The sequence below is a fragment of the Phoenix dactylifera genome, chromosome 6, assembly GCF_009389715.1.
Source record: "Phoenix dactylifera cultivar Barhee BC4 chromosome 6, palm_55x_up_171113_PBpolish2nd_filt_p, whole genome shotgun sequence".
Taxonomy (NCBI): domain Eukaryota; kingdom Viridiplantae; phylum Streptophyta; class Magnoliopsida; order Arecales; family Arecaceae; genus Phoenix; species Phoenix dactylifera.
The window spans coordinates 14,331,769-14,359,107 of record NC_052397.1 but is presented as its reverse complement, the minus strand read 5'-3'; the positions used below and the strand labels follow the sequence as shown (position 1 = coordinate 14,359,107).

General features: G+C 37.3%; 2 protein-coding genes across 9 annotated transcripts; both read left to right on the top strand.

Moving 5' to 3' along the window:
* The first annotated feature begins 958 nt into the window (after positions 1–958).
* LOC103705233 (probable WRKY transcription factor 4) lies at positions 959–17,523 on the top strand. 7 transcript variants are annotated; one of them, XR_003385310.2, is made up of 7 exons: positions 959–1,562; positions 2,467–3,212; positions 3,296–3,436; positions 12,546–12,852; positions 12,962–13,124; positions 13,580–13,849; positions 15,593–17,523. XR_003385310.2 is itself a non-coding variant. In XM_008788873.4 (5 exons), exons 1-4 carry the CDS (start codon positions 1,113–1,115, stop codon positions 12,841–12,843), a joined length of 1,635 nt encoding a protein of 544 aa, XP_008787095.2. In that variant the 5' UTR covers positions 959–1,112; the 3' UTR covers positions 12,844–12,852; positions 12,962–13,362. The 7 variants fall into 7 exon arrangements, 5 of the variants coding, with proteins under 5 accessions (XP_008787095.2, XP_008787096.2, XP_008787094.2 ...); XR_003385308.2 differs by lacking the exon at positions 15,593–17,523 and having other exon boundaries at positions 12,546–13,124; positions 13,580–14,140; XM_008788873.4 differs by lacking the exons at positions 13,580–13,849; positions 15,593–17,523 and having other exon boundaries at positions 12,962–13,362.
* On the top strand, positions 15,771–25,982 carry LOC103705234 (protein IMPAIRED IN BABA-INDUCED STERILITY 1-like). Of its 2 annotated transcripts, none has more exons than XM_039127517.1 (9): positions 15,771–15,906; positions 19,513–19,797; positions 19,954–20,271; positions 21,405–21,632; positions 23,047–23,144; positions 23,656–23,767; positions 23,859–24,377; positions 24,464–24,596; positions 25,405–25,982. In XM_039127517.1, exons 1-9 carry the CDS (start codon positions 15,895–15,897, stop codon positions 25,428–25,430), a joined length of 1,731 nt encoding a protein of 576 aa, XP_038983445.1. In that variant the 5' UTR covers positions 15,771–15,894; the 3' UTR covers positions 25,431–25,982. The 2 variants fall into 2 exon arrangements, with proteins under 2 accessions (XP_038983445.1, XP_038983444.1); XM_039127516.1 differs by lacking the exon at positions 15,771–15,906 and adding an exon at positions 17,666–18,995.
* The last annotated feature ends 1,357 nt before the right edge of the window (positions 25,983–27,339 follow it).

Here is a 27,339-nt window from a genome sequence, read left to right as displayed (position 1 = left end):
AGGAGACAAGCCAATATAAGCTTCTAAACTCTTAATGGCACCAATATTTTTTTTTTATTCCATAGCAAACCAAACAAATTCGATACTGACCTTTTTTTGGGATTCAATTTTATTGCTTAAAAAAAATCAATTAAAAAAAATCAAAAAAACAAGTTGAAGCAGATTATAAATCATGCGTTATTATATAATCGTTTACCCTTTGGAAAAGCTGCCACCTCTCGAGTCAGAAGACGAGGAAGAGCACAAAAATTCTTACTGACTTCGTCATTTTGGAGATAGAGAGGTTGTGGATGAGAGGGGCTCGCACGAGCAGATCTTTTTCTTCCCCTTCCTAGAAAAAGACAAAGGAAACATGTTTCTTTGTGCAACATTAACTTTAAAGCATATGGGAGATGGGTACAATGTTTTGATGTCTACGTGCCACTTGTCAAGTTACAAGGGATTTACCTGCTTTATTTTCTTATAAATATCTCCATATAAAATTCTAAAATTATAAAAATATATTTATTAAATTGAGAAAAAAATTATTATTATTTTTTTAAATAAATTATTTTTTAATATTATATTTTTTTATTTTGATAAATCAGAAATAAAAGTAACTTCATTTTGATAAACCATTAGAGACAAATAAAACTTGTCTCTAAAATGTATTTTCCCTCTCTGGATTTTCATGATAGTGGTGCTAATGTATCAAAAAAATAAATAATAAAAGTAACTTTCCATAGCAAGAGAAGCGAAAAAGATAATAACAAAAGTTGAAGGTAAAAAATAATATATGAAAAGTGATATAATATATCACCTTGTCAAGTATTTTTTTTTCTTCCTCATTTTTTGTTCTTCATATATATATATATATATATATATATATATATATATATATATATATATATATATAAAAGATATATTAGATATAGAAAAATGGAAATGGGGATTGGCTGGTACCTTTTTTGAGTCCAGTTCGTCGTACACCTCGCTGCACACCTCTCCGTCAAGTCAACGGTTCTGTAGGCGCATTTAATTTTAATTTGGAGGGAGTTTAATCTCTGGCTCGCTCCTCCCACACAAACTTCCACGCCGTGAACAATCCAAACAAGAAACGAGATTGGAATCGGATGGCAGAGAGCGGCGGTGGTGGAGCGGCGGCCCCCAGAGCTGGCCAGCCGCCGCGGCCCACCATCTCCCTCCCTCCCCGCGCCGCCTACGAGTCCCTCTTCCACGGCGGAGCTGCTGGCGGCGGGGGCCCGTCGGAGGTCAGCCCCGGCCCGCTGACGCTGGTATCGAGCTTCTTCGCCGAGGACTCCGATTCGGAGTTCCGATCCTTCACGCAGCTACTCCAGGGGGCGATGAATTCCCCCGTTGGGGTGCCGCCGCCCCGGCGGCCGACTGGGGAGGAGGCGAAGGAGGCGGAGAGGGATTCGGGCGGGGAGGTGGAGAGGAGAGAAGAGGGTGGGTTGGGGCGGCAGAACGTGGAGATGACTCGGCCTCCTCAGATCTTTACCGTGCCTCCGGGACTCAGCCCCACTGGCTTGCTGGGTTCTTCTCCTCTCTTTTCGCCTGGTCTGGTAGGTTATTTCTTTTGTATTTGATTGCTGTTTTAGTACAAGAGGTCAAAGCTTGGATGCTGAAGAAGAAAATGGACAGATGTGCTCTGAAATTTGTTTCTGGGATTGGGATTTTCCGCAAAGTAGTGAATAGCAATATATAGCACATAATTTTATACCCTATTTTGGTAACAATTAACGGAAGAGAACATAATCTTAACACTAATGAGTAAAAAGCGCTTTTAGATAAAAGATCTGAAAGAAATTGGGATGTAGTTGCCTTTGATAAAAAATTATTCTATCTAGAGCGCCCATCATATTTTTCCATTGCAGTTCATGGACAGCTGTGGTGGATTGAATATCTCTGCTGATGTTTGGGCAGTATTTGGAAAGAAGCGTCTTTCTCAATAAAGGTTAAGAAACAGACACAATTGAAAGGATATTGTTGGTATTGAGTTGGAATCAAAAGTTTAGCTAGATTTGTTAAGTCTAATGATAAGATTAGTTGCCAATCTAAAGAAAATGCCTTAAATGCATGCACAAAAGGAGATGGGGCAATTGCTTACGACTGCTCTGTGTGATTGTTATCACCGAAACTTTTTATTTCTTATTGATTAGTTAGCTTGTCTAAATGTTTTTTTCTCCATAACTGTTCACCGTTTGAATTGATTTACATAAATGAGATATCAAAGTAGTTTTAGGATGTTGTCTTTTATAAAGCGACCAACTTTTTTAAGTTCAAATATCTGTGCTTCATTTTTTAGTATGTTTGGACATTGACAAGTGTATAAGTCTATTCCTTGTTGCCATGGGTCAAATTTATTCTTAGTTTATGGCACATTGTTGTCTAGAATGTTGTTGATTTTTGGAGCACAGGTGACATAAGTTACTTGTTGCATTGCATTGGGTAATGGGATCTTTGCAGGGGAACTTCGGAATGTCCCATCAACAGGTGCTAGCTCAAGTCACAGCCCAGGCTGCCCAGTCTCAAGTTAAAATGCTCAGTGAAGCTGAATGTTCATCTTCCCTTTCAGTGGCAACGGCCACATCCTTGGCACAGAACACAAGCTCTGCTATCCATACAACACCAACCCAAGAAATGTCAACTCTGACATCAAACACAGATAATAGCACCTTTGAATCTGCAGAGGGCTCTCATTATGATCAAAGATCTCAACCTACAGCCCTTATTGTTGATAAACCTGCCGATGATGGCTATAATTGGAGAAAATATGGACAGAAGATGGTGAAGGGCAGTGAATATCCTCGGAGCTACTACAAATGTACACATCCAAACTGTCCAGTTAAGAAAAAGATAGAGCGCTCCCTTGATGGCCAAATAACTGGGATAATCTACAAGGGTCAACACAATCATCAGCATCCCCAACCAAATAAGCGTGCCAAGGAAGTTGGTACTTTGCCAAGCGGCTCCAATGAATTCAATGGGAACCCTGGAATTCCTACTAACTCCGAACCAGGTTCCCAGGCTTACCCTCGAAACTTCAGCAGATCAGATGAGACTATGGCCGCCCCTTCAGCATCTAAGAGAGATCAAGAATCTAGTTACGGAACACCTGAACAATTATCTGGTGCAAGCGACGGTGAAGAAGCAGGTGATGTTGAATTGAGAACAGATGAAGGTGGTGATAATGAGCCAGATCCTAAAAGAAGGTGAATGTTTTGTGGCTAGTACGTAAACTATTCATGGTCACATTGAATTTCAGATTTTAAAAATGATTATGTTAATTGGGTAGGAACATACTAACTTCTTCACAAAGGACGGTGACAGAGCCCAGGATCATTGTTCAGACGACAAGTGAGGTTGATCTTCTGGATGATGGTTATAGGTGGCGCAAGTATGGGCAGAAAGTGGTGAAAGGAAATCCTAATCCAAGGTAGTACTTTTCTTGAATAATTGTGTGTTATGGTTGCTATTATTGGGATCTAGGATGTCTCATTAAATATGTACTTTATGACCATTTTCACACTTAGTCCTTCTAGGATTTGCGCGTAACCCAATAAGCTCTTGGATGGTAATCGAACATAACATCATAGGATGTTATGATTTTTTTTTTTTTTTTAATACAAGGCTAAAACAGTATCCTTATCTCACAAAACTACGTGAACTACAAGACACTAAACAGCTCTTTGTCCAGGATAACTGAAGGAACCTCTCACTCTTCTACCATATTTGCTGCTTATGTACTCTGCCTTTTATCAGTATGCAGGAAGCCCCCATATTAGATTCTACGAGGATATATGTTTTGAGAGCTATTGCTGTGCTATTTCTTGTGCCATCCAGAACTCTAAACAGAAGTTTGTTCTGAGGAAATGCAATAACACTCATAATTCTATGATCCAGCCGATGCTGGCATCATTTTGCCATTTGACACTCATTTATGCTCATTTTTCAAGTTGTCATTTCTATGCGTTTGATCCAACATCTTCATCTAAGTTGTTGCAAACATGTTATCTGAGAAAGAAAAGAAGATCACTGCATGAAGGAACTTTTCAAGTACGACTTAGTACAGGAGGATCTAGACTTTTCCTGTTACATATATAAATCTAGAAGATCTATCTCAGCATTACAGTGATTCTACATTTCAGCGAAGCATAAATGATTATTATGATGGCATTACTGATCCTGGCATTCTTAAGATTCAAACTAAAGTTTGCGGTCTTGGTATCGGACCTCGTACCGGTGCCAGACTAGCATAGTGTCGGTACAGTATGGTATAGAGTTTTTATGCATACGTGTATTGGTATGCCACCCATACCGAATACTGGTACCGAACCGGTACCATATCGCCCGGTTCAGGCTGGTATGGCGTACTATGATTCGAACTATTATTTCTAATATGTGAAATATCAGTTGTTAGATATGAGCTTTTAAAGTTGTCAGGCTTTTGGATATGAAACGGCTTTTGAAAATAAAAAATAAAAGAACAAAATCACATAGTTCATTAAATTAGAAAGGAGATAGATGGGAAGATGCAGAACCAAAACTAAAAACAAACTCAATTTTTTGTTACTTTGATAAACTAGGAAGCCAAAGGATCAACATTTTTTCCTTTTTCCTTTTTTCCTTTTTTCATCAGAAATAGATAAAGGGTAGTCTGAGAGGGAGCTGTTAGTAAAACTATTTGAGGATAAGGAGGAAGGTAAGGGAAGGAAAGGATTTTGGTTTGGAAACAATTTTATCATTTTTTATCAGGTTGTGTTTTTGAGGCATTCTATTTTAAGCTGGCTGCACACTTACATAATTGAAATGGAATCATAAACACAAAGCCCACTGGTATGATTTGAAATTGAATCATATAGACAAAATAGTAAACCATGACGGAATTCAATAAATTTTATCTGAGTTACATCTAGCTAGTCATATAAACCTCCACCATTTTCTTATGATGAAAAATCAGTCCATTCTCTGTCCCACATTTTTCCTAATAATTTGTTATGTACCACAATTACTTGGTACAGCTCCGGCAACTTCCTTCCTTGGACCTCTTCAAATATTTGGTATTCATGAGCATATTTTAACTTATCCTGTGCCTCTTCATCCTTAACTGATGCAACTCCAACGCTTCAATTCATAATGAACATATTTATTATCCTTATTCTGTATTTGTAACTCATTAACTATCCATTCCCACACATTGTTCTTTCTGTCTTTCTCTTATAATTTTTCCTTGGGCTCAAATATGTTATGAACTTCCAACTCCTTGGAAACACCTTGCTACTTGCTGCTGCCTCCTCCTCCTCTTCTCCTCTTCCTCTTTCTCCTTCTCTTTCTTCTTCTCCTCCTCCTCCTCTTCTCTCTCTACCCTTTCTTTTGTAGAATCGATCCTAAAGAGCAAAAATGATCACATGAGATTTTTCTCAGTCAAACCTTTATTAATTTATTCTTACCAAATAATTTCATCCGTTGGTTAGCATAAAACTTTAAAATCATCTGTTTGTCAAATATTCAACATGATTCAACAATATTGTTTTCGTTCAAGAGATTCTAGCCAATTGAAAGGATCTTTTGATCAATTCATAGATTTTTTTGATTCCATTAGAAAGGACTCAGAATATCAGGCATTATTAAATAGGGAATTAGCAACTAAAGGAAAGATCAAATCTTTTGGATCTTTCCTTTCTTTAAATAATGAACAGAGATATTATTGGATCGGTTTTTGTCATGCCTTTTTGGATCTTTCTCCATGTCCTGACTATCCATGAAATGTTAGAAGTGGATGAATAATCAAAAATACAAGATCTATTTGTGCTTTTTTTCTCTGACAGATGGTTATAACTTTATCTAGGTTCAAATCCTATTGAGAGGTCCACTAGAGAGCAAAAAAATTGAAGAAAAAACAAGACGTTTCTTTTATCCATTCCAGACAATTGGGAAATAAAGATATGGTTGATATATTCAAGATAATTATGGATTTACAAAATACTGTCTCAGTCCATCCTATTTCATCAGATCCGTGATGTGAAATGGTTCCTACTTCCTAAGGATAAAGCATGATTTGATTCTTGATCAAAAAAGAAAAATTGTATGTATCTATATATGTGCTTATTAGTATATGAGTAATCTTCTAATTCTCATGTCCGCCTCTCTTTTCCTTTAGTTATCTTAGCTAGGAATTGGTGGGTTACCCTCACCTTTTCCTTTAATAAGTCACACTAGCTAGTAATTCAAAACCAATTTGTTGAAGCAATAGCATGGCATTCTAAAGCTTTGTGAATCATAACTTGATCAATTATTAGATCACATGTAAATTGGTAAGGCTTGTTGATTATGGAATCATAGTTTTATTCCCAATTTAGCAATATTAATAAAGAATAGCCTTCCAAATAGCCATGCACACTGAGCCAAGCCAACCCATGATTTGCTCGACCCAGACCACATTATAAGAGAGTTGGACAATGTTTCTACGGGTCAGGCTGAGCTCGGAGCACAAGCGTTTAGCCCGATTTAAAATTGAGTCCAGCTTGGGCTAGTGATTTATGAACCTGATAGCCCAACTCAGCCTTGCCGATACTTGTATAGCATGTCCATATATTATTGGCATATATTAGTCAAATATAGTAAAAATATAATACTAATTAATTGTTTGTCATATAGGTAGAGATACTAGTTGTTTAAGGAATTATTCTTCTGATTAACAATTGTACATAAATTATTGATATATTTAAATTATAAACACTACTTTAGAGGGGGAATGAGAATGTTTTTTTTTCTAATCTTGATATGTTGTTAATTTGGGCTGGCCCACTTTTAGCGTGAGTTGACTTGTAATTTATTGGACTAAATTTACTTCTAATTTATTGGATCGAGCTTGGGCCCATACATTTTGGTTGAGTAATGGGTTGTGCTGAGTTTGGCTAGGTGTCAGTAACTAGGGCCGAGCCCAAGACAACTTGTAGCCCAATCTGACCCACTCGATGTGCATCCCTACTTCCAAATATGTACTTGATGACTGCATGCATTATTTGAGACAGTAAAAGTTGTAAGACATCAAGAGTTGTAAGGATGTTGGCAAGTTTAGGATAGAAGTAGGAAAAGCTATACTTTTATACATACCCTGAACCCCTCTCCCAATCCTGTCTTGCCTTATTGGTTTGCTTTGCCTCGTATTCTAACCACATTATAGATGGGTTAAATAGTAGTCTATTGAGTTAAGTGACATGACTTCTCTCATATTTTGGAGAGGAAATTTTGCAAAAAAAAGGAAAAACATTCTAAATTATCTATTGCGCCATAAGGAAAACTTCAGAAGGGTATTGCTGGAAAAATTTGGAGGGGTATTATTGCAAAAGGATATTTAGGTCATTTATAAGATAAATGGCTATCTTTTAATGCGTCTAGGTTGGATTTGTATCACGATTGTAGAACTGCAAAAAAAAAACACTTAACCCCCCCCCTCCCCCTCCTCACAAATGTAGGGCTATATATGCATGTATCAATTTTCTATGGGTCAATACAAACATGGGCATTTTTGTAGGAACATATGTGCAAAAAACCGTCAATATTATTGAGATGAAGTTGGAAGCAGATCCATTGGTGCTAATCGTTTTGGAGAAAGGTGTTCTCCATATGATAGCATAACTATGTTAGATCAAAAGAATGGGATTTTTGGATTTTAGGAATGTTTCTTTGGCCAACGTTTTCCCCAAAATACCCTCACCTCTTTGTATTAATCTCATTTGTACGATCCCTCAAAATTTATACCCCCACCCCCCTCTCATCTACTTAGCCTTAGTGTTCATCAGGCAGATTACCTATTTTGCTTTTGATTGGAGTGGTATATGTGGTTGCCCATTTTATGTAATGTGAAAGCAAAATTACAATCTTTTTGAAAGAAAAGGATATCAGCAAATCCTTAAATTCAATCTCATCATTCTTTTCAGAACATTTTCTATATTAAAAGAATTAATTTATGTGTCACATGCCTTTCCAACTTACCCCATTCTAAACCCAAGACCTCCAAAAAGCCAAACATTTTAGGGTTTTCACTCTATTTCCTCAATTTCCACATTTTTGTTGCCCTTTTTGATGTCATTAAAGATCTAAAATTTCAAATTACCCATTTAAATCAGACTTTCTTTATCCTGAATCGCACCTTTCTCCTCTCCAACCTGCCTAAACTGAAAATAGACTATATAAAAATCCATTATGGTCTCTGTGACTTTGTGGCACTCAGTGCATCCTTTCACTCTGTGCTTGCCAATGTCCCTTACCGATTGGAGTAACTAACAAATTCCTTTTAGTGTTTTGAGAAACAAAGATAGAGATCATACTATCCTGTAGGATTCCATATGAGGCATTCCGGTCAATACAGATTGTTTATTTCTAGAACTGCCATGGAGTTTTTGTGTAAATCATAGCTGTTGATATAACATTGCTTATAAAATCTACAACATTAGAACTGAATCTATATTATCTATTATTAAATCTAGCATTAAATTGTATGCTGATGATAATTGACCAAATGATTGTCTTGATGTTAGGAGATAATAATACAACATTCACCCATTTAGGTGGATATACCATTCGATGTAGGAAAAAGAAGAAGAAAAAGAAATATATTTGCATGGTGGGTTTTGATGCCTGAGGAGTGGAAAAATATATTTGCATGTTGGGTCAACAAACCATGTTTTCATGCTGTCTCAAAATTAATTACAAACTGATCCAGTGCTGCAGATTGACCACTTGCAGCCAATTCCAGTGCACATTACTTTTATTTTTAAGGTCTGATTGATGATCCACTTGAAGACTTTGAAAGAAGGCTAATCAGGCATCTTGGAATTCAAATATCATCCAGATCCAATGGTGGATCTGAGAACAGGGTCCACTGCACTTCAGAAAATTTAAACTTTCATGCTGTACATGTCCACAGGAGGCTTCATGATTCGGAAGCTGTAGCATGTTAATTACCAATCTGATCAAACATATACTTAAATCCTTGGAACTAAGACTTGTCAGGCTTCTCTGACTTTAAATTTCATCCTGATCCAATGGCGGATCTGGGAGAAAGCGCCTTCATAATGCAGGTCACTGAATCTGAATTTTGGGCATCACTGTGGGATGCCTGATGGTTTTGGGGGATATAGCTTCTTGTCTGATAGTTTGATCAACCATCCACTTGAACCATCTGAAAGAAGACATGCCAAGTTGATTTGGTATAAATATTTACTGTAAACTAATGGCAGATCTGGGAGTATCTGTTCTGGGAACATGGATCATTAAACCTGAATTCTGATCCTGGCTGCAGATACCTGATAATTCGTCGAGTTGAAGCACTCTCATCACTTACGTGATTTATGATCCTTTTTTTCACTTATTGAAAGTAAGGCTCAAAACTTCCTTGCCACCAATTTTCATCACGATCCGATGGTGATCTCGATCCAGCATCATTTAAATTTTGAACTAGCTAGTCTAGAACCTCAAGGAACTTATAACATCGGTTGACATAAAGTCATCTCATACCATGTACAATCATCTGATTGATGACCCATATGATACACATGAAAGTGCATTCTATAACTTCCCAGGCCCAAGCATCATGATGATCCAACAGCTGGTTGTGAAGTAGAAGCTACAGCAAATTGTCTTGTTGAAGATGGCAGCAACAAGCCCTTCTCTACTTGAGCCTTAATTAGGTTTAACTAAAGCCTACTTATCAAACTAGCAAGGTTTTGAAAAAGAGCCTTCTCATTGATGGATTTAGCTTTGAACCTCATGAAGAAGGATTTAGAGTTCGAAACTCTAACCTATGTAGGATGTTGGATTTTTCCAAACCTTTGTTTTATTATATATATATAATGATCATGTCGTATCTCGTTATCTTTACCAGACAAATGTAAGGGTCCTTTTTTTTTAGCCAACATAATTGGAGGTAGCTCATTAATTTGAAAGCAAAATTAATTAGCATTCAAGCATGAATCTTGAGAAACATAGTTCGCACATTTACCTGATTTTTTTATTACATGAACTCTTGTTTCTCACAGATAGAGTCACATCTTCTCATGATGTTTCTCTCATTTTGTGGTGAATTGGTTATCCACAGTATGATGTTTCTCTCATGATGTTTGACTATCCATACCGGTACTATACCATTTTTTTTTTTTATATTGATCTTAAGAGTCTTAGGACATATCAACTGCATCAGTACTGAACAGGTAACATACTGTTTGTAGACAAAACCAATCAGGGTTCATTATTGGTATCTAAACCTTGGTTTTATCTCTCTACTATACATCCCAGATAATGCTCCTCATTCTCGTATGAGAGTCGAGATAGGAGTCGCTTGAAAAAAACTAGTTCAAAAAGGATTTTTGTAATGTCAGATTGCACCATGAAGAAAAGGTTTGTATGGGACCTGGTACTAGTAACAAACACAAGGCATGCCTTTCTTTTTTTCTTTCTTTTTTTATTATTTTTTTAAAGTTTTCTGATTTAATTGAAGCATCAAAAGATGAGATGTTTCAAAATTTCAGGACATTTATTTTATCTCAACTTTTTTGTTTCATTCATAAGAAAGTTGAGAAACTATTGCCCACAACCTAGAATTGGGCAATGTGCTGTTTCTACTTTCTTTTTTCAATTTCTTTTTTTTTTCAATACGTTTCTGAGTGCAAGTGTGCAATGGGAGGAAGAAGCAACCATCCACTTTCTATTTTAGATGGTTTTCTAGTAATGCCATTTTTGATTAATATAGTAAGAGAAATGAGGGAGTATCCTTCTTGATTATTGCATTTTCTCTGCAAGTGCCTCATATGATAGTTTTGCAATTTTTTTAAAAGTATACATACATATTGGACGAAATTTTATATTTATGTATCATCCTTTTACCCTTGTTCTGTCCTCATTCTTTATTATTTTGTTTGCACATGTAATTCACAGGTGGAATAATTCCTCATATCTTTTTTAAAAAATAGATTTAATATAAAATATTATAAATTTATAAATTACTAATTAGTGAGCTAAGTAAATGTAACTAGTAATTAACTTTGATATTGCTACATTTATGGTACGCCATACTGGCCTGAACCGGACGGTACAGGACGTACCGTACTAGTTCGGTACTAGTACCCGGTATAGGTGGCGTACCGACATTTGGTATACCAAAAAAATATCATATCATACCGTTTCGACACTATGCTAGTGTGGCATCGATACGGGGTTCGGCACCGAGACGGCGAACCTTGGCTACATTTTTTTCTTTTTGTGCATTGCGCTTAACAGATTGCTTATAAATAAATAAAATTTGGAAGGTCATGGGGCTAAATGTGCTGCCCCACCTGTTGCATAAAGCCCCTAAATGTCTTTTGCCTTATTAATTTTTTATTGTAGAGTCCTGATCCTATCTAAGATGCATATCATTTGTTGGCTTATGAGTTGTGTGTGGTATTACTACTGTATGCAGTTTGTTTGCTTAAAATGTGGAACGATGTTCTCGTTACTGTTTATCTTTAAAAATAAGGACATTTTTGCCACTTGGTTTCCCCTTATCCCAATTCCCTATAATTTGAAGTCAATTGATCACCTATAGAGGTGTCCTTTTGTATCAGTTTTATAAAAGGCACCTTATGATGCTTTTTTGGATGAGCCAGGTTGCCACATTAATAACTGTTTGCTATATCCTCTCCCTCCCTCCCTTCCCCTCTCTGATTCCCATGTAATTGGATAGTGTACTACTTACATGAGACTTTCTTAAAAAGAAAAATTAGGCTTTTAGTTTATGGAAAAAATTCTTGGGGGATCTTTTCCTTTGGTTAATTGGCTGTCTCAATCTTATAGTGCTTGAAAGTTAGTTCTTCTTATGATTATATTGACTCTACTGTCTTATCGATGACGGATTTTGGTAAATTCCAAATCCCAAAAACCTTATAAAATATACAGAAATATCCATAAAGGATGTAAATATTCCATGAGAACTGGGGGAAGTTTGTTAGTTACTAGTACGTCTTTTGAAAGTAACTCTAATCTATAAACAAATCTTTGAAGCTGTTAAAAGACGCATAGCAAACATGTCTATCATTTATTCAGCTTGCATGTCAGTGAATAGAAGTCATCCATGCAACCTACTAATTCAAGCTCGAACCAAGCATAATTCAAGCTTGATGCAAACTCAAACTGATTTCAGCTTGATTTGAGGTAATCAACCTGATCAGTTAGGCTTGTGTTCAGCTCAGTTCAAAATTAAGTTTGAGTTAGGCTTGACTAACTAATGTGTAAATCAAGCTTGATCTTGAAATTAGGCTCCAAAAAATAATTTCAAGCCAAGCACGATCAGACCCAGGGTTAATCTAGATCGGCTTGATTTCACCCCTATCTGCAAGTATTTGTAGCTGCATGATTTGCATCTGATATATGAAAAAGTCTGCTCAAGCTTGTTTCATGAGTTACTTTTTTCACTATAATTCCTAGTGGTGTTTTCTTTGACACTCTAAATATATTCGCTTTTTCTTTATGTATATACAGCTGACACCTTCTATTTTGATAAACAGGAGTTACTACAAATGCACTTATGCTGGATGCAATGTCAGGAAGCATATAGAGAGAGCTTCGACAGACCCTAAGGCTGTTATTACAACATATGAGGGAAAACACAACCATGATGTGCCTGCTGCCAGGAACAGCAGCCATAACACAGCTAATGCCAGTGGCGCTTCCAACTGCTTACAACCAAAAGGACAAAATACCATATCCAATAATCAGGCTTCATTTAAGGGAACATACTACAGAAACAATGATCAAAGACCAGTTGCAGTATTAGAGCTGAAAGAAGAGCACGAAATCATTTAATTTTTCAAGGTATTCTGCTGTGAAGTAAGTTTTGGGCTATGGAGTGAATCTCATGCAATTATTTGCTGAATGGATGTGTATTATGAAAGGTCTGATCACTTCTTTATCAACACAGCAGCAGTGGACTCCAAATTATCAGATTTGGACAGGGAGTTTTGCAGCTGGAACATTAATTAAAGCTCGTCCTGTGTTGTTGCGTCTGATTAATCCAGCATCTACCTAAATCCCTCTTATGGCAATTACTGTTCATTTATGCATTCCTGTAGGACCCTCCTTGTCAGGTTCGTGACTGTAACTGTTATACCTCATTTCTAGTTTGAGAATACAAGACAATAACGGGCAAATGAGAAATTTGTATGTCATTTTCTTTAGTATTCAAATCTGAAAGTGGAAGCTAGGGTGTGGTTCAGGTTTCTACTTTCACTGTAAAAGTTTCTTTTAAGCTGATGAACAGAAAATGTAGTTGTAAACATACAGTAACAATTTTAAGCTTATGTCAGTCTATGAATTTGTGGTGCACATCAATGGTTTCAATGGAAAAGAAACTGCTTGATCCATTTATCTTACAATTTTTTAAAAATATTCTTCAACCATTAATGCATTACTTACTTGTGGATTAGGCTCCCTATGCAGAGTTCTTAAATCTTCCTGTTGATAAAAATGCAGAAAGAAGAGGCTCTCTGGTGCTTCAATGAGCATAGAATGGTTGGACTTACCATATAAATCCTTCTGGCAGGTATCAATATCTCTCCATTCCATTCCCCTGGCGAGCCACAGGTTTCATGGAAAGTGCAGTTTGTCTCAAGCTGCTGTGATTAACACTAACACAGCGATCGCACTGATTAATTAGCTTGTCAAAGCTCGTGGTGCAGACACAAGAATGCGAATCTGGACCACCAAATCAATTGACTCAGTAATTTGGATAACCAGGCACATGATGCAGATTTTTATCAGGATATAAGATTACGTGCCATCGAGTTTCCATCAGGAGCACCCCACCTGGAAGGTAAGATACAGTTTGACAATCACCTTGCATCAGGTACTGTGTTAAGTTGTTAACTTTAGAAGGGTTCTTTGGGTGTTTCAAACATTTCAAAGCTGTTGCCCATTTCGTAAGTAGGTTCATTTATTGGACAGCCTGGTTGGTAGAACTCCTAGTAGGTGCAAAACTAATTAGGGGGTGGTTCGGCCAGTAGACACTTGAAGGTCCTTGTGGAGGACCCAGGCATATCCCTTTCTAAGCTATATGACCTAGGATTCTTGCACTTAATGGTGTTTCAGCCCCTTGATTGGATTTTTCTGCACTCTTTGCGACTTGGAAAGAAAAATGGTAGAAAAAAGGAAAAGGCAAAGGTGACCTAAAGACTTTTTGGCAAAAGAATGAGACCAAAGAGAAAAGGAATGAGGAGCCAAAGTGCAAAGAGTGGTTCATTTATCACTTTGATTGCCATGCTTTTCTTTCTGCAGGAGATCTTTGCAGACTTCTTTTCATTCATGTCCTTAAATTTGAAATTTATGACACAGACTTGGATACTTCGGCAAGTCAGTTTTTAGATTAAATAAGAACAACAGGGAGTTAATTAATAATCATGGTCAAATTTTCACATGTCCAGCTTTGAATTTTCATGGTGAGGGCACGTACCTACCAATATTTTATGAACCGAGTTGCTACTTATAGGGCACCACTTGCCTCTTTGGCCCCAAATGAAGACATCATTTTTTTTTCTTCAGAAGTTAGTCTCCTTGAAGCATGGAGTGAAGCTGTTGGGCAATAATTATGTCGAGTGCTTCAAAAAGAATAAACAAACAGTGCATTGGCTAAAGACGATGGGGATCTCTCATCATCTCCATTACCCACATTATATAACATATTCAATAGTCACATATTTGATCAAAATATATCATATATGATACTGTTTTTTGAAAAAAAAAAAATATCTGGGTGTTCTTGGTTGTTGGGCAGCACTGTGTGGCACATCCTAGAAGATTAATCTGTTTATATATTAAATTTATCAATCTTAGGTTAAGGCCAGAGTGATCAATTATTTTGGTCAGGCATCAAATTCTCTATTAATGTTTTGCTGACAAAATTGACTACCTGAAGTTTTATTTGTCTGCACTAGTCTTGACTTAGGGATCAAAACAGGAACTTACATGCACCATAGGGAATTTTCTCAGACTAAATCATACAGATATCTATACACTGGTTTAGGTAAAAGCTAGATTTGTATTAACAAAGATTTGCTGGGCGAAGAGATCTCTAGGCCTAATGATGCCATGAGTAGAGTGCTGATGTCTTGCCATGTCTTTTGCATCCAGTATGATGAGGAGAATGTTTGGAGAGGCCAGCCCGTATTGTACTCTTTTTATTTTAGAATCAAAAGGCCAGTTTATCTTTGTGTTGATGATTCTTATATGAGAGCCAAAGGTAAACCCTGCCTTGATCATAGAAAACTTCCGGCAATAAGGTGAGGGAAACGAGATTGCATTAAAAGGCTTGTGAATAATGAACACCCATGGTTGTCTCAAAGGTGGCATCTATGATGGTCTTCAATGTGGGGGAGTAGGCCTAAAATCTTAAGATAACCTATTTGAATAGTTCTGAAGTACTGTTAAGATTAGTTTACTAGAAATGATAATCACATACCGAGAATTGCATTATAGCGTTCTATGTTGTGAACTTTGTTTGTAACTCCATATGCCATTTATCCTTCTAAATCATTCAATTGAAATGACCATCTTTTTGCAGAAGTTCCAAAAATAATTGAGGAAACATCTCCCAAAAATTGAACTTAGAACCTCCGGAGGGATCTTGTTTCTCTATGTACCAATTAGCTAGTCTGGGTGATACATACACATCTCAACCAATTTGTGCAAGTGAAAGGGGAACCCGAGTTCAATTTGTGATGATGGAATCTCAATAGTTTTCATTCCATTGATTATTGAAGCTATTTTCGATCATCGAGTGCAACTCAGGATAGGCATCGAGAATTAAATTAGGAGCTCACTCTCAAATTTATTTGTGCATTTAAAGGCAGCCATACTCCCAACATGAGTTCCAAGGTATGTGGTGTTTTTCCCTTGGCCAAATGGCTCTCTGTTTTTTTTTTGGCTATGCTTTGCAACAGACCTAATTCTCCCATCTACCCTATGGGGCTCGTTTGGTTCGCGGGAAGCATTTTTTCTTCTAGAAATATGATTCCTGTAAAGCAGATTTTTGGAAAGAGGATGCCTGAGAAAGTGACATATTTGCAGAGTGCTTATAATTGGTTGACCATCCACTTTTCTAGAAAAGTTATGTGTAATTTATATTATACTCTTAATAAAAATTAGGTCTTTAATATCTCTTTAATCCTGAAGGGCTTTTTTGGAAAAAAAATAAAAATGGAGTGATTTCTGGCTCATAGGAAAGTTACCATGTTTTTCATGGGAAAGACTTTCCCAACGTGGGAATCATATTTTCATGGAAATACAACTTTTCCGTCCTTTGAAAACTCCAATCAAATAAGAAGCATTTTATTACTTTTCTGTTGACCACATTTTTTCTTCTTTTTCCGCGAACCAAACGAGCTCTTGGAGTAAGTCAAATACATTATACAATACGAACTGCAATATTTGGTGGGCTTTGAGATTCTCTTGTACTCAGAGAATCATGTGGTGGGAATGATGTTTCCAGTGCTTATCAGACTTTATATAGCCTCTATTTGTGTATGCACGTGCGGCCACGCAAGCATCCATCCTCCTCCCTTTTGCTTGTGCGCGTGTGCACGTGTGCATGCACAAAATTCTCTTATTTATTCAAGAACACAAGTGACCATTCACAGGCAGTTTAAAATATATGCAATTGAAAAGTATCATTCAATAAACTAACTTGATATTCTCCTGGCACCTAAGCTTAAAGAAAAATATCTCACCTAATCTTGACTCCCCCTTTTTGGTCATGACCAACTTTAATCAACTTGATTTCAACAGAAGCACAACACAAGTGGTGAAGGCACTCACTAGCTAATTAGCCAAAAAAACTTTTATGTTCTCATATTCTTAAGAAGAATTCAAACCACAAAGTGCATCCTCTTGTTAATCCTGAGTCCGACAACCCATTAATCCAAATCCAATAAGTGCAATGAAACTTTTAGGACAGCTAAAGCTTGATGATGCTCTTAAAAAAGCAGCAATCACCATCATTTGTGGGCTGGATTTCAACTCAATCCACCCAAGATTTTGTGGCAGGTCCACCAACAGTCATGTGGCTCTTGTGGGTCCCAATGGTTGAAACAAGACCTGGCTGAGCCAAGATTTCCTTTCCAATTTTGTGGGTCCCATGCTCAGTGGTGTCAGCTGTATGGAAAGGAAATCTTGGCTCAACCAGGTCTTGTTTCAACCCTCTTTCCCTCCCTCTTTCCTCAAATCTTTCTTCCCCAGATAATAAATAATAGGACCTCTTCTTCTCACTTTGACCTAGCCTTCTCTTGCCTGCGCCTTGGTCGCCATTTCCTTTTATTTGCCACTTGATCTTTTGTCAACAACTACAGCTTGCGTGCTGGCCAGGCTGCCAAGCATTGCCTTATTAGTTGTTAGGATTTATTTAAACCACGTAGGTGGTAAAAATTCTTGGCTCATAAGCCTATCCACTCTTGTGACCCAGCAAATATTCCGAGTCCAAACTTGTTCACAAGCCAATCCTCAATTAAAAAATTTGAGCCTGGCCTATTCATTTAACACGGAAGTTTGGGGAAGCTTGGTATCGAATCAATTTGGGGCTTAAATTTGATGCTAAAAGCTTAACCTATAAATGAGACAAGTTTAATCAATCTAAGACAAACAAAAATGGAAACATGTTTTACCTCTTATCCAGCATTAGATTCATTTAATCATATTTATTATATCTTCATAATTGAATGCATTCTGTCTGGAATGCAATTTCTATCAATACTATAACAGGGTTTGCATCTTTCGCATGGAAAAAAGGATTCCTTTTCTTTTGTGCAAATCAATTGTTGGATCTCATAACTATCATTTTGAGATCTATGTAGATGAGTGAATAAAAGAGCCCGAATTGTGCTGGGATTTACGTGGGATGCAATCTAATAGTCGACATGGCGAAAGAAGATCAATCATCATTTCGAGCAGAAGATGAAACCAAATCTAGCATAGAATCAGTACTAAAATAATACAAACATAAGTTACGTCGAGAAGTTTTGTTGCATTATTATTATTATTATTTTTAGACCTTACCTTTTTTTTTTTTTTTTCTCCCAGCCTAATAATTAAAAGATACAATGAGTTAGAAAAGTAAAACAAAAACCCATGCAATCCAAATTGCAAATTTTCCATTTCAGATCTCCAACGGCTACATATTTCAGAACCACCCCCTTCTTTTCTCTCTCTCTATTCCCATTATTCGTATGGTACATAGCCAACGGCGAGCACACGGAAAAATCCCCCCATTCCCGCGTTGATTTCGGCGTCGCTCGCCGCAGAGTGAGAATAAAAATCCCACCTTTTTTCTGCTCTCTCTCCTCCCCCGCTAATCTCGCAAGGATAGAGAGGGCGAAAAAAGCGATAGAGATCCTACTTTTGCCATATTTTGGTGGGTCTCGCAGCGCTCCCCCATCTCCTCTCCCTCCTCTCCTCCGCTCCTTGCCGTCCTCTCCCCTTCGCCTCCCATTCCCCCGTCGAGATCTCCCGTTTTCTTGAGGATTCCCCCGTTTTCCGGCGCGATCCGGCGCCCATTCTCGTGATCTCAGCCGTTCTTGGTCGCCAGCGCTCCGGCGTGTGCCCCGGCGGTGATGGGCTGCGTCGTGTCGAAGAAGGCGGTCTCCGTTACCCCGGCGGTGGACTCGTCGGGCGTCCTGAGGGACCGCCGGCAGGGATCGGGGGCGGCCTCGGCTTTTTCCTCCTCCCGGCGGCACCGGGCCGAGGAGGAGCGTTTGGAGAAGGAGGAGGAAGGGGATCGACGGGAGCCCGGAGACTTTGGGAAGGTGAGCGGGAAGAGCACCGACTCGCGGATCTTTCGGCTGGGGAGTCTCCCCAAGAGTGTTCAAGGGGAGCAGGTCGCCGCCGGATGGCCGGCTTGGCTCAGCGCCGTCGCCGGGGAGGCCATTCAGGGGTGGGTGCCGCGCCATTCTGACTCCTTTGAGAAATTGGAGAAGGTAATGAGGAGATCATTTTAACCCTTTGCATGACGTTTTTTTGTTGTTGAAGAAAAAAAATTCACGTCATTGATAAATTCAAATCTAATATGAGCATTATGATAGAGAGATTTATTTTTGCTTGTGACGTATTTGAAGTAATCCATTCCAAAAAATGTGGCCTTTTACTCTGGTATTGATCTATTGGTGGTATTATTTTGGAAAATATTGATGTGCGTGGATGGTGAGTTAAAATTTAAAAGAAAGTGCACCTCGGACACTTAAATTATTTGACCTTGATCACATATCAATACCATCTTTTTCCCGTAACTGTTGTTAAAATAGAGTGGGGATATATGATACATACCCTGAGAGGTTGTTTTTTGCGCATGTCCATGATTTTGTTGTTCTTGTATGGGATCGCTGTAGGTTTTGCTTGTGGCTAACTCTAGCAGCTACTTCATCAAGATATTTTACTTTGCTTCTTTACATTGTTTATTTGCTGACTAGTTTTGTTAAATGTCTACTGCATATGAAGATTGGGCAAGGTACCTATAGCAGCGTATTTAGAGCACGCGATCTTGACACGGGAAAGATTGTTGCCTTGAAGAAGGTGCGGTTTGACAATTTTGAGCCAGAGAGTGTTAGGTTTATGGCAAGGGAAATTCTCATACTTCGCAGGCTTGACCATCCAAATGTTGTCAAATTGGAGGGATTGATTACTTCACGGATGTCATGTAGTTTATATCTTGTATTTGAATATATGGACCATGATCTTTCAGGACTGTGTTCTTCTCCAGAGGTCAAATTAAGTGAACCACAGGTTTGTCCATGTTGATTAAATATGTATAGTTGAGTATCTGCCTAAATCGACATGTCTTCTTTTGCTACTAAAACAAGGATTTTGTTTTGATAATTAGAGCCGTTACTGAGCAGTATATTGTTTTTCTCTTCATTTTTCCTTTATTTAATTTTGTAGATCAAGTGCTACATGCACCAGTTACTCTCTGGGCTTGAACATTGCCATTCACGTGGTGTCATTCATCGTGACATCAAGTGCGCCAATCTTCTAGTTAGTAACGAAGGAATTCTGAAAATGGCTGATTTTGGTCTGGCAAACTTCTGCAGACCTGGACATAAGCAACCACTAACCAGCCGTGTTGTGACTCTATGGTATCGACCACCTGAACTTCTGCTGGGTTCAACCGACTATGAAGTAACTGTTGATTTGTGGAGTGTTGGTTGTGTATTTGCTGAACTTTTTCTCGGGAAGCCTATCTTGCAGGGAAAGACTGAGGTAATCAGCTTAAAGTTTCTGGTTCCCTTTCATTTAATCCTAGTCCATTATCTGAGAACATCACTACTTTATTTCTTTTTACTGTTCATTCATTTCTTGTTACTGTTGCAGACCATGGGGGGAAAATGTAATATTCATGGCAATGAAGATGAAAAAACAATAGGATATAACAGAATTGGCAACTTGGATGAAGCAGCTTCTCTTATTAATCATCATGGTTTAAGAGAAAAAAATATTGTAGAACAATGTACAAAATGCTACAAAAAGAGAAGAAATCATAAACAAATATAGTTCCTAAATAGTTCCTACTATATTTAGGAAGTCCTCGGAAGTGATAGCTTTTTACTGCCATACTTTCCTTGAGGTGGCCTAGATATTTCAACTAATGCGACATACAGAACCTCAAAACTTATAGTATCAAAAGTTGCCGTATTTACAGCTTCGGAGCTCGAAGTGATAGGTATTGCAATCTCAATGCGAGTAGAGTGTGCTAATGGAAGCTTTGGCCCCAAAGACTAAGGCCAACTTCACATTTGATATGCTTTAGAACCATCTAATTGTAGTCTTCTTGTTAAATGATCAATAAGGTGGATTTTCAATTTAAATGCTTTATCCTGTATTTTAGCATTCTAGCACAATGGAAACCATCCATTTTTATATCCACATAATGCAAAGTTAGAGACCACCAACACACATGATTTTTGAGTTTTAGTCATTTTTAGCTATATAAATCATTATCAATGGTGTGGATCTTTGATTTGGATAGAGTTGAGAGAAGCATATAGCCTCTCCTCTCAAGGAGAAGAAAATTGCATGACTCACTGTGTGTATGTTTCTCATTTGACAAATATGACTTGTAAATAAACTTTAGGAGGAAAAGGTATTAGGGATGAAGATTCAATATTATCACAAAATTTAGTACCATAGTGGAACTTAAAAATGGCATGAGATCTGCATCAACCTCTAACTCTTGCACATTTATGCATCATTTAAAGCAATGATGCTCTTAGTTATGATTGCTTATCTGCCCTTTTTGAATTCTATGAAAAGGATCCTTCTTCTGCAATGAAACTAAGGTTATTTGTAACTTCGTTATTGTGATCTAAGATTTAAAATTTTTTTCTCCATTTTAGGTTGAACAGTTGCACAAAATTTTTAAGCTTTGTGGTTCCCCTTCAGATGAGTATTGGAAGAAGTCCAAGTTGCCTCATGCAACAATTTTTAAACCCCATCATCCCTACGAGAGTTGCCTCCAGGAGGCATGCAAAGGTTTACCAGCAAGTGTTGTTCATTTGTTAGAAGTTTTTCTGTCAGTTGAACCTTATAAGCGTGGCACTGCCTCAACTGCTCTTGCTTCTGAGGTAAGCATCACATAGACTTGCTTTACATAAAATCCTTTGTTTGATGCTTAGCCTTTACACTCATTTTCTATCTTTTTTTTAATGTTTTCTTTTCTTTTGGGGGAGTGGTGAATTTGCTTAACATGAGTGGGTTGCTCTTGTGATAAATTGTTTCTTGACAATCTTTTTTTCCCATTTTGTGTAAGTCAAAAAAGAAAACAAAAAAAATATGATATAATCTATGAACTTTAAAACTAGGGCTCCATGTCAAAGCTCAGATGGTTATGCATTTAAAAGTAAAAAAAAACATTACTAGAGTAACTTTGAGACACCCCATTGATTAGTATAGGCTTCCACATCTTGTGCAGAATGTTTTTTTGATTGTCTGCATATGATATTCACTCACCTAAATTTCCAAGATAGCAGATTGAAATGGATCGGTTCTTCAAATCCTCTGAAAGATGAGAAGAAATTCATACAAACTACTCTCTCATGGTTGTTTTATCCAACATAAAGGATGAACATTCTTTTCATCTAATATGTATCATCATACTTTTACATGTCCAAGAGCATAGCTGCTTCTAGTTGTTCATAATAGAGACGTCTGAAAAACCAAAATATGATATGCCAAAACTACAGGAGTGATGGTAGCATAGAGAACTCGTGGATCTTTTGACTGATGTATTCTGATTCAATGTCACTATTCCATTCAATTATAACATGTCTAAAGATAGTATAAAGAACATTGAAAAGGTCACAATGGTAGTATTAATTAATCTACCCTTTTGTACTTCATAATTGGGGCATAGATAAAGTGACATAACTGCATTTGTGGCCTCAACCATCTTGAGCACATCCAGACTGTTTCTAAACAAACATAAAAGTTCAAGGATGTTACAACATTCCATAGCTTCAGGCCCTCCACTGACTTTTGGTTAGAAAATCATGTGCAACCTTTATGGCACTTTATATGTAGCACAAGCTTACAACCAAGTGAAAATTTTCTCTTCATATATAGAATCTCAAGAGACTACGATGTCCAGGAGATTCAGCTCTTTGCTTTATCAGAAATGGGAGTACTTATTGCACAGAGACACAGGAAAAGAAGGATAACAAGTTGCAGAATTCCACAAGCTAAGTATAGAATGGGCCAGGATAAGTATTTTGGCCTTCAAAAGCAAGGCAGACATGAAATGTTTTTCAATGCTAAGTGATGTGTTTGATATATTTAAGATCAAATTTCTTCTCTTTTGCTGTTTTTATATGTGAAAAGGCACAATGCATCAAATTAAATATTGATGCATGGAGCCACCTATATTAGCCTATTTCACCTGATCTTTTATTTATGATTTCTTCCAGACTAAAACTGTTGAGGTCTGTTCTGCTATGTTGTGGTTGTACTTACCATTTGTTGTTTCACTGTGTTCTTGTGCAGTATTTCACAACAATGCCCTATGCATGTGAACCGTCAAGCTTGCCAAAATACCCACCTACCAAGGAGATTGATGCAAAATGTCGCGAGGAGCTACGCAGGTGAGTTTTAATCATTTATGTATATGAACTACGATATTCTGATTGAGAATTATTTTCAAATGGAAAACTGTGAGTTTTTTTCACAATTCATGTACATTATCCAAGGAAATCGGCTATAATTTACATACTGCTGTTGTGACTTTAAGGCTTATGTTTGCCTATATGACCTTCTGAAGAATCATTTACAGTGACATGAAGAAGTTAAAACCATACATCATTTATAGACCTATCCAATAACCTTCTGAGGGAAAAAGACCTCTATCATTTTATGTTAGGATTATGGTAGAAAGATCTCCCTTTCTCCTATGTGAAAAATGCAAGTGTTCCAGAAGCTAAATAAAATCGGAAACTTGTTTTAGTTACTCAACAAAAAGATTCTTAAGGCCTTTCATGTTCTCAAAGCTTGATCTTGGTTATAAGGCGTTATTTCAGTAACTTCTTCTGTCTCCCTTGGTGTATAACAGCACTTCTTTTCAGCAGCCATTTGATCAGTTCTTTTATACCACTTCAGGACAAGGGTCGTCAGTAGAGGGCATGGAGTAAAAGCAACAAGAAGACTGCCAAGAACACAGAGACTTCTACAAGAACCAAGTACGCTAAGTAAAGTAGCAGATCACCCAGAGGTATGTTTCTTTTTCTCCCCGACTAACAGGTTTGAGTAGTTGGAAAAAAATTCTCAGGCACAAGTTAATTAAGAGAACTTTTCTTTTCCAGGAATCACAGATCAATCCTCATGGAGTCAATAAAAACAATTTAGAACAAGACCTTCCTAGAATAAATGGTGACACTAGATTTTTCGTAGATCTGCATCCAATGGCAGCAATGAATCCTCCAAATGAAAGGCTGCATGTAAAGAACAACCCCCAGGAGGAATATTCTTTCTCAGGGCCCTTGCACATTTCTGCTTACCCTGGCTTTGCATGGGCAAAAAACCAGAAAGAAGGCCATGCGCATGTTAGATCTCACTGTAGATCTAACTCAAGAAGCCATCTTTCTGGTGCAGTCGATCCATCTAATAACCTGCAAATCAAAAACAGCGATGACTTGAAAGGACAAGCAAATGGAAATGGTTATGTGGCTTGTTCTGATTCCAAAGGACATGAGCCATATGCATTAGCAAAGCAAGCAATTTTGAAGAAGTGGGCACAGTTAGAACGACCAGACTCATTTGATTCCTCCGACATGTTCCATTTGCAAGATCTGTCAGAAGTGTCATCAAATTATAGCAACTTGGTAATGCTGCAGTTACTCTAGCAGTTTATTTTTAAATACTCTGTCAACTCAGTTGGTCAATTAACTTTTTATTTGAAATTTCTTAGGGCTATCAGAATCAAGCCGACAGAGTTGAGTTTTCGGGGCCTTTGTTGTCTCAATCACATAAGGTTGATGAACTTTTGGAGAAGCATGAACGCCACATCCGCCGGGTAGTTCGTAAATCATGGTTACTTAGAGGTAACTTGGAAATCCCATTCTAGGACTTATGGTTAGCATTTCATACATTTATTCTTTTGGTTATTTCAAACATGTGATATATAAAGAAACATAAGATTAAAACCGGCCTTAGTGGTCCCTAAGAGGTAACTTGGAAAGCCTATGTTAAGAGAAGTTATACTTAGCATTTCGTACATGTATCCATTTTGTAATTGCAAAGGTATCTATTAAGAAGCATGATATAAATAACCAGCCCTAGTCCATTGGGATGGATTTAAGCAACCATGGAAAGTTTGACCGGATTCATTCTTACTAGTTATCCAAATCCTCTCATTTCTCTTCTTTAACCCTTTTAATTTGAATCTAAGATCCCTTAATCATGTTGGGTAGTTCTTTTATAGTTTATACTCCTTGGGTTTTACTGCAGATCCATCACATCCTCCTGATCTATCACATGTCTGCTTTACTGCCCTTCTTTTTCTTATGTCTCTGTTTTTCTACCCAACTAAAATATAAGCTAGTCTAACCTAGAGCATCTTGATTCTTAAAGAAAGTTACAGCAAACCATTAAAATGAAAATGAATCTTGAGAGGGCTGTAGTCAAAAAAGGCTCATAATCCGCATGAAGTTATTGTAGAAAACTCACTCCTGGTATTCAATATATACTCATATGCTATCATATTACATCTATATGATGATTCCATAGCATCTCTTTGTATAAGTTGTTAAGCTCCTTGAGTTTTGCTCTGCTCGAGAATTTTTTGCTCAGCATGTATTTTGCTATTTTCTTGGAAGGATATTGATTTTTTTTTTTTTGCCAAATTTACAGGGGCAGGAAAGAAGCAAGGAAAGTAGAAAACTGAGGCATATGCTTTTTCTAGTAGGACAGAAATCATCCTGAAACTGACGGCTTCGTCATGCGTGCCAGAGAACTAACATCTGTCTGAGCTCAAAAATGATGTCAGATGTGTTAGATGATGTATTCAGAGCGTTCCCCCAACTGTTGGGTGAAATGAAAGCATTCCATATGAAGGTGCTCTACTTACCATTTCTTAGCTGTTGACATAAAGTGTGGTGGGAAGAAGCTGGAGCCCACAACAGTCCTTTCAACTCCCAGCTAACTGGGTTGGTGGTGATGGCAAGCATTTCTGGCATCCCAGGAAGGATCATGCAGTAATTTTCAGAAAAGTGAATTCCTTAGTGATATAGTGATGTCATGGTGCTTGGAAAATGCCCCAAGGAGAGGCCAAGTTTCTGTAAAGATCATTGTATAGATTTGAAGGATAAGCATTTTTTTTAGCGTCACCCAGATAAATCGAATTTGTGAGTTATGATTAATTGCTGAAATATGTTGCCAATTTGTTGATACAGCAATCATAATTCAAGCTGATTTAGATGTTGGCGTCAGGTAGTGCCTGCATGCATGCTGTTTGACTTCTAAAATGTATCACTTGCAGGCATCGCCCTATTCAATGCTGGCATTGTCAGATTCTGAAAAATTCAAACAATTGCAGTATCAACATAAATGCGACGGTTTGTGAAAAGGATAATAAAGGTTACAGACATTTGTAGATCATTGTCTGATCTCATTTCATTCTTATGCAAGATGAAAGTTATAATATGAATAGCCATGAGAGTTCCCTCCATGTGAATAACAAGTCTTATGCTTTGGTTGGTTTTTGAAAATCTCAATCGATGACTTTCAGAATTCCTTGGTCCTGCTCCATATGACTAAGTATCCCTGAAATTATACACATTAGATATAAAATTATAAAATGGAAAAATGATATTATGCAGAATTGTTCTGCCCTTTCAGTATGTTTTCTCAGTTTGAACCTTGGTTCTCATCTCTGCTGGGTTCTTGGCCTAGGGTTTTGTTTTGCATCACAAGACAATAAAAGATGCAACAAAAATGAGTGATAAGAATGAGGAAGCATTTCTGTGCCTGACTTAAAATTGTTCGGTGGGATATTTTGCTAGTTCCTTGCTTCGTTTGTTCTGGTTTGCTTGTCATGGGATCAAGAAATTAGAAATCCATTTTACCGGTTCATAAAATTTAATGTTGGTATTAGTTTAGCTTGATGGTAAAGTTTCGGGATGACTACACCAAAGATCTAGGTTAATCCTTGTCTTAAAGCGAGTTTCAAAGGGTCGTCTAGGAAACATGTTATATAGCTTACAGTCTAAATATTTAATATTGAATTTTGGTCTGGCTTAAGCTAGGTAAGATGTTTCTTTTTCTTTTCAATGATCCAAATAAAATAGTTCGGTGTATCTCAAGTATGAGATAATTACTATTCAGGGAATCAACTGATTATACAATTTTCAGCAGATCAAAAAAAATGAAGAAAACTAACTATACTTTTGTCTAGAGTTCTTAACAACACAGGATCTCATGCAAAAAAATTAATCAGAAGGTATTTTTTGAGTTTCTCAGTCCTTTATAAGTACTAAAGATCTTCTTAGCGAATAAGTAATGTAGGACTAAATACATGCCCACACGAATCGTCACCAATTTACTTTTGATACTATATCGTATTGTACAATGGCTTTCAATTGACATCCATATTTTTAACAAATAAATTATCAGCTTAAACTTTAAATCAATGTGTTTGTTGTCATGGTACCATTTTATTTTCTTTCTTTCTTACTTACGTGAGAAAGATAGTTTGGCATCACTGAAATATAAGTTAATTACTGCTTAAGGAATAAACTGACTGTACCATTTTCAGAAGATAAAAAAGACAGAAAACTAATCACACCT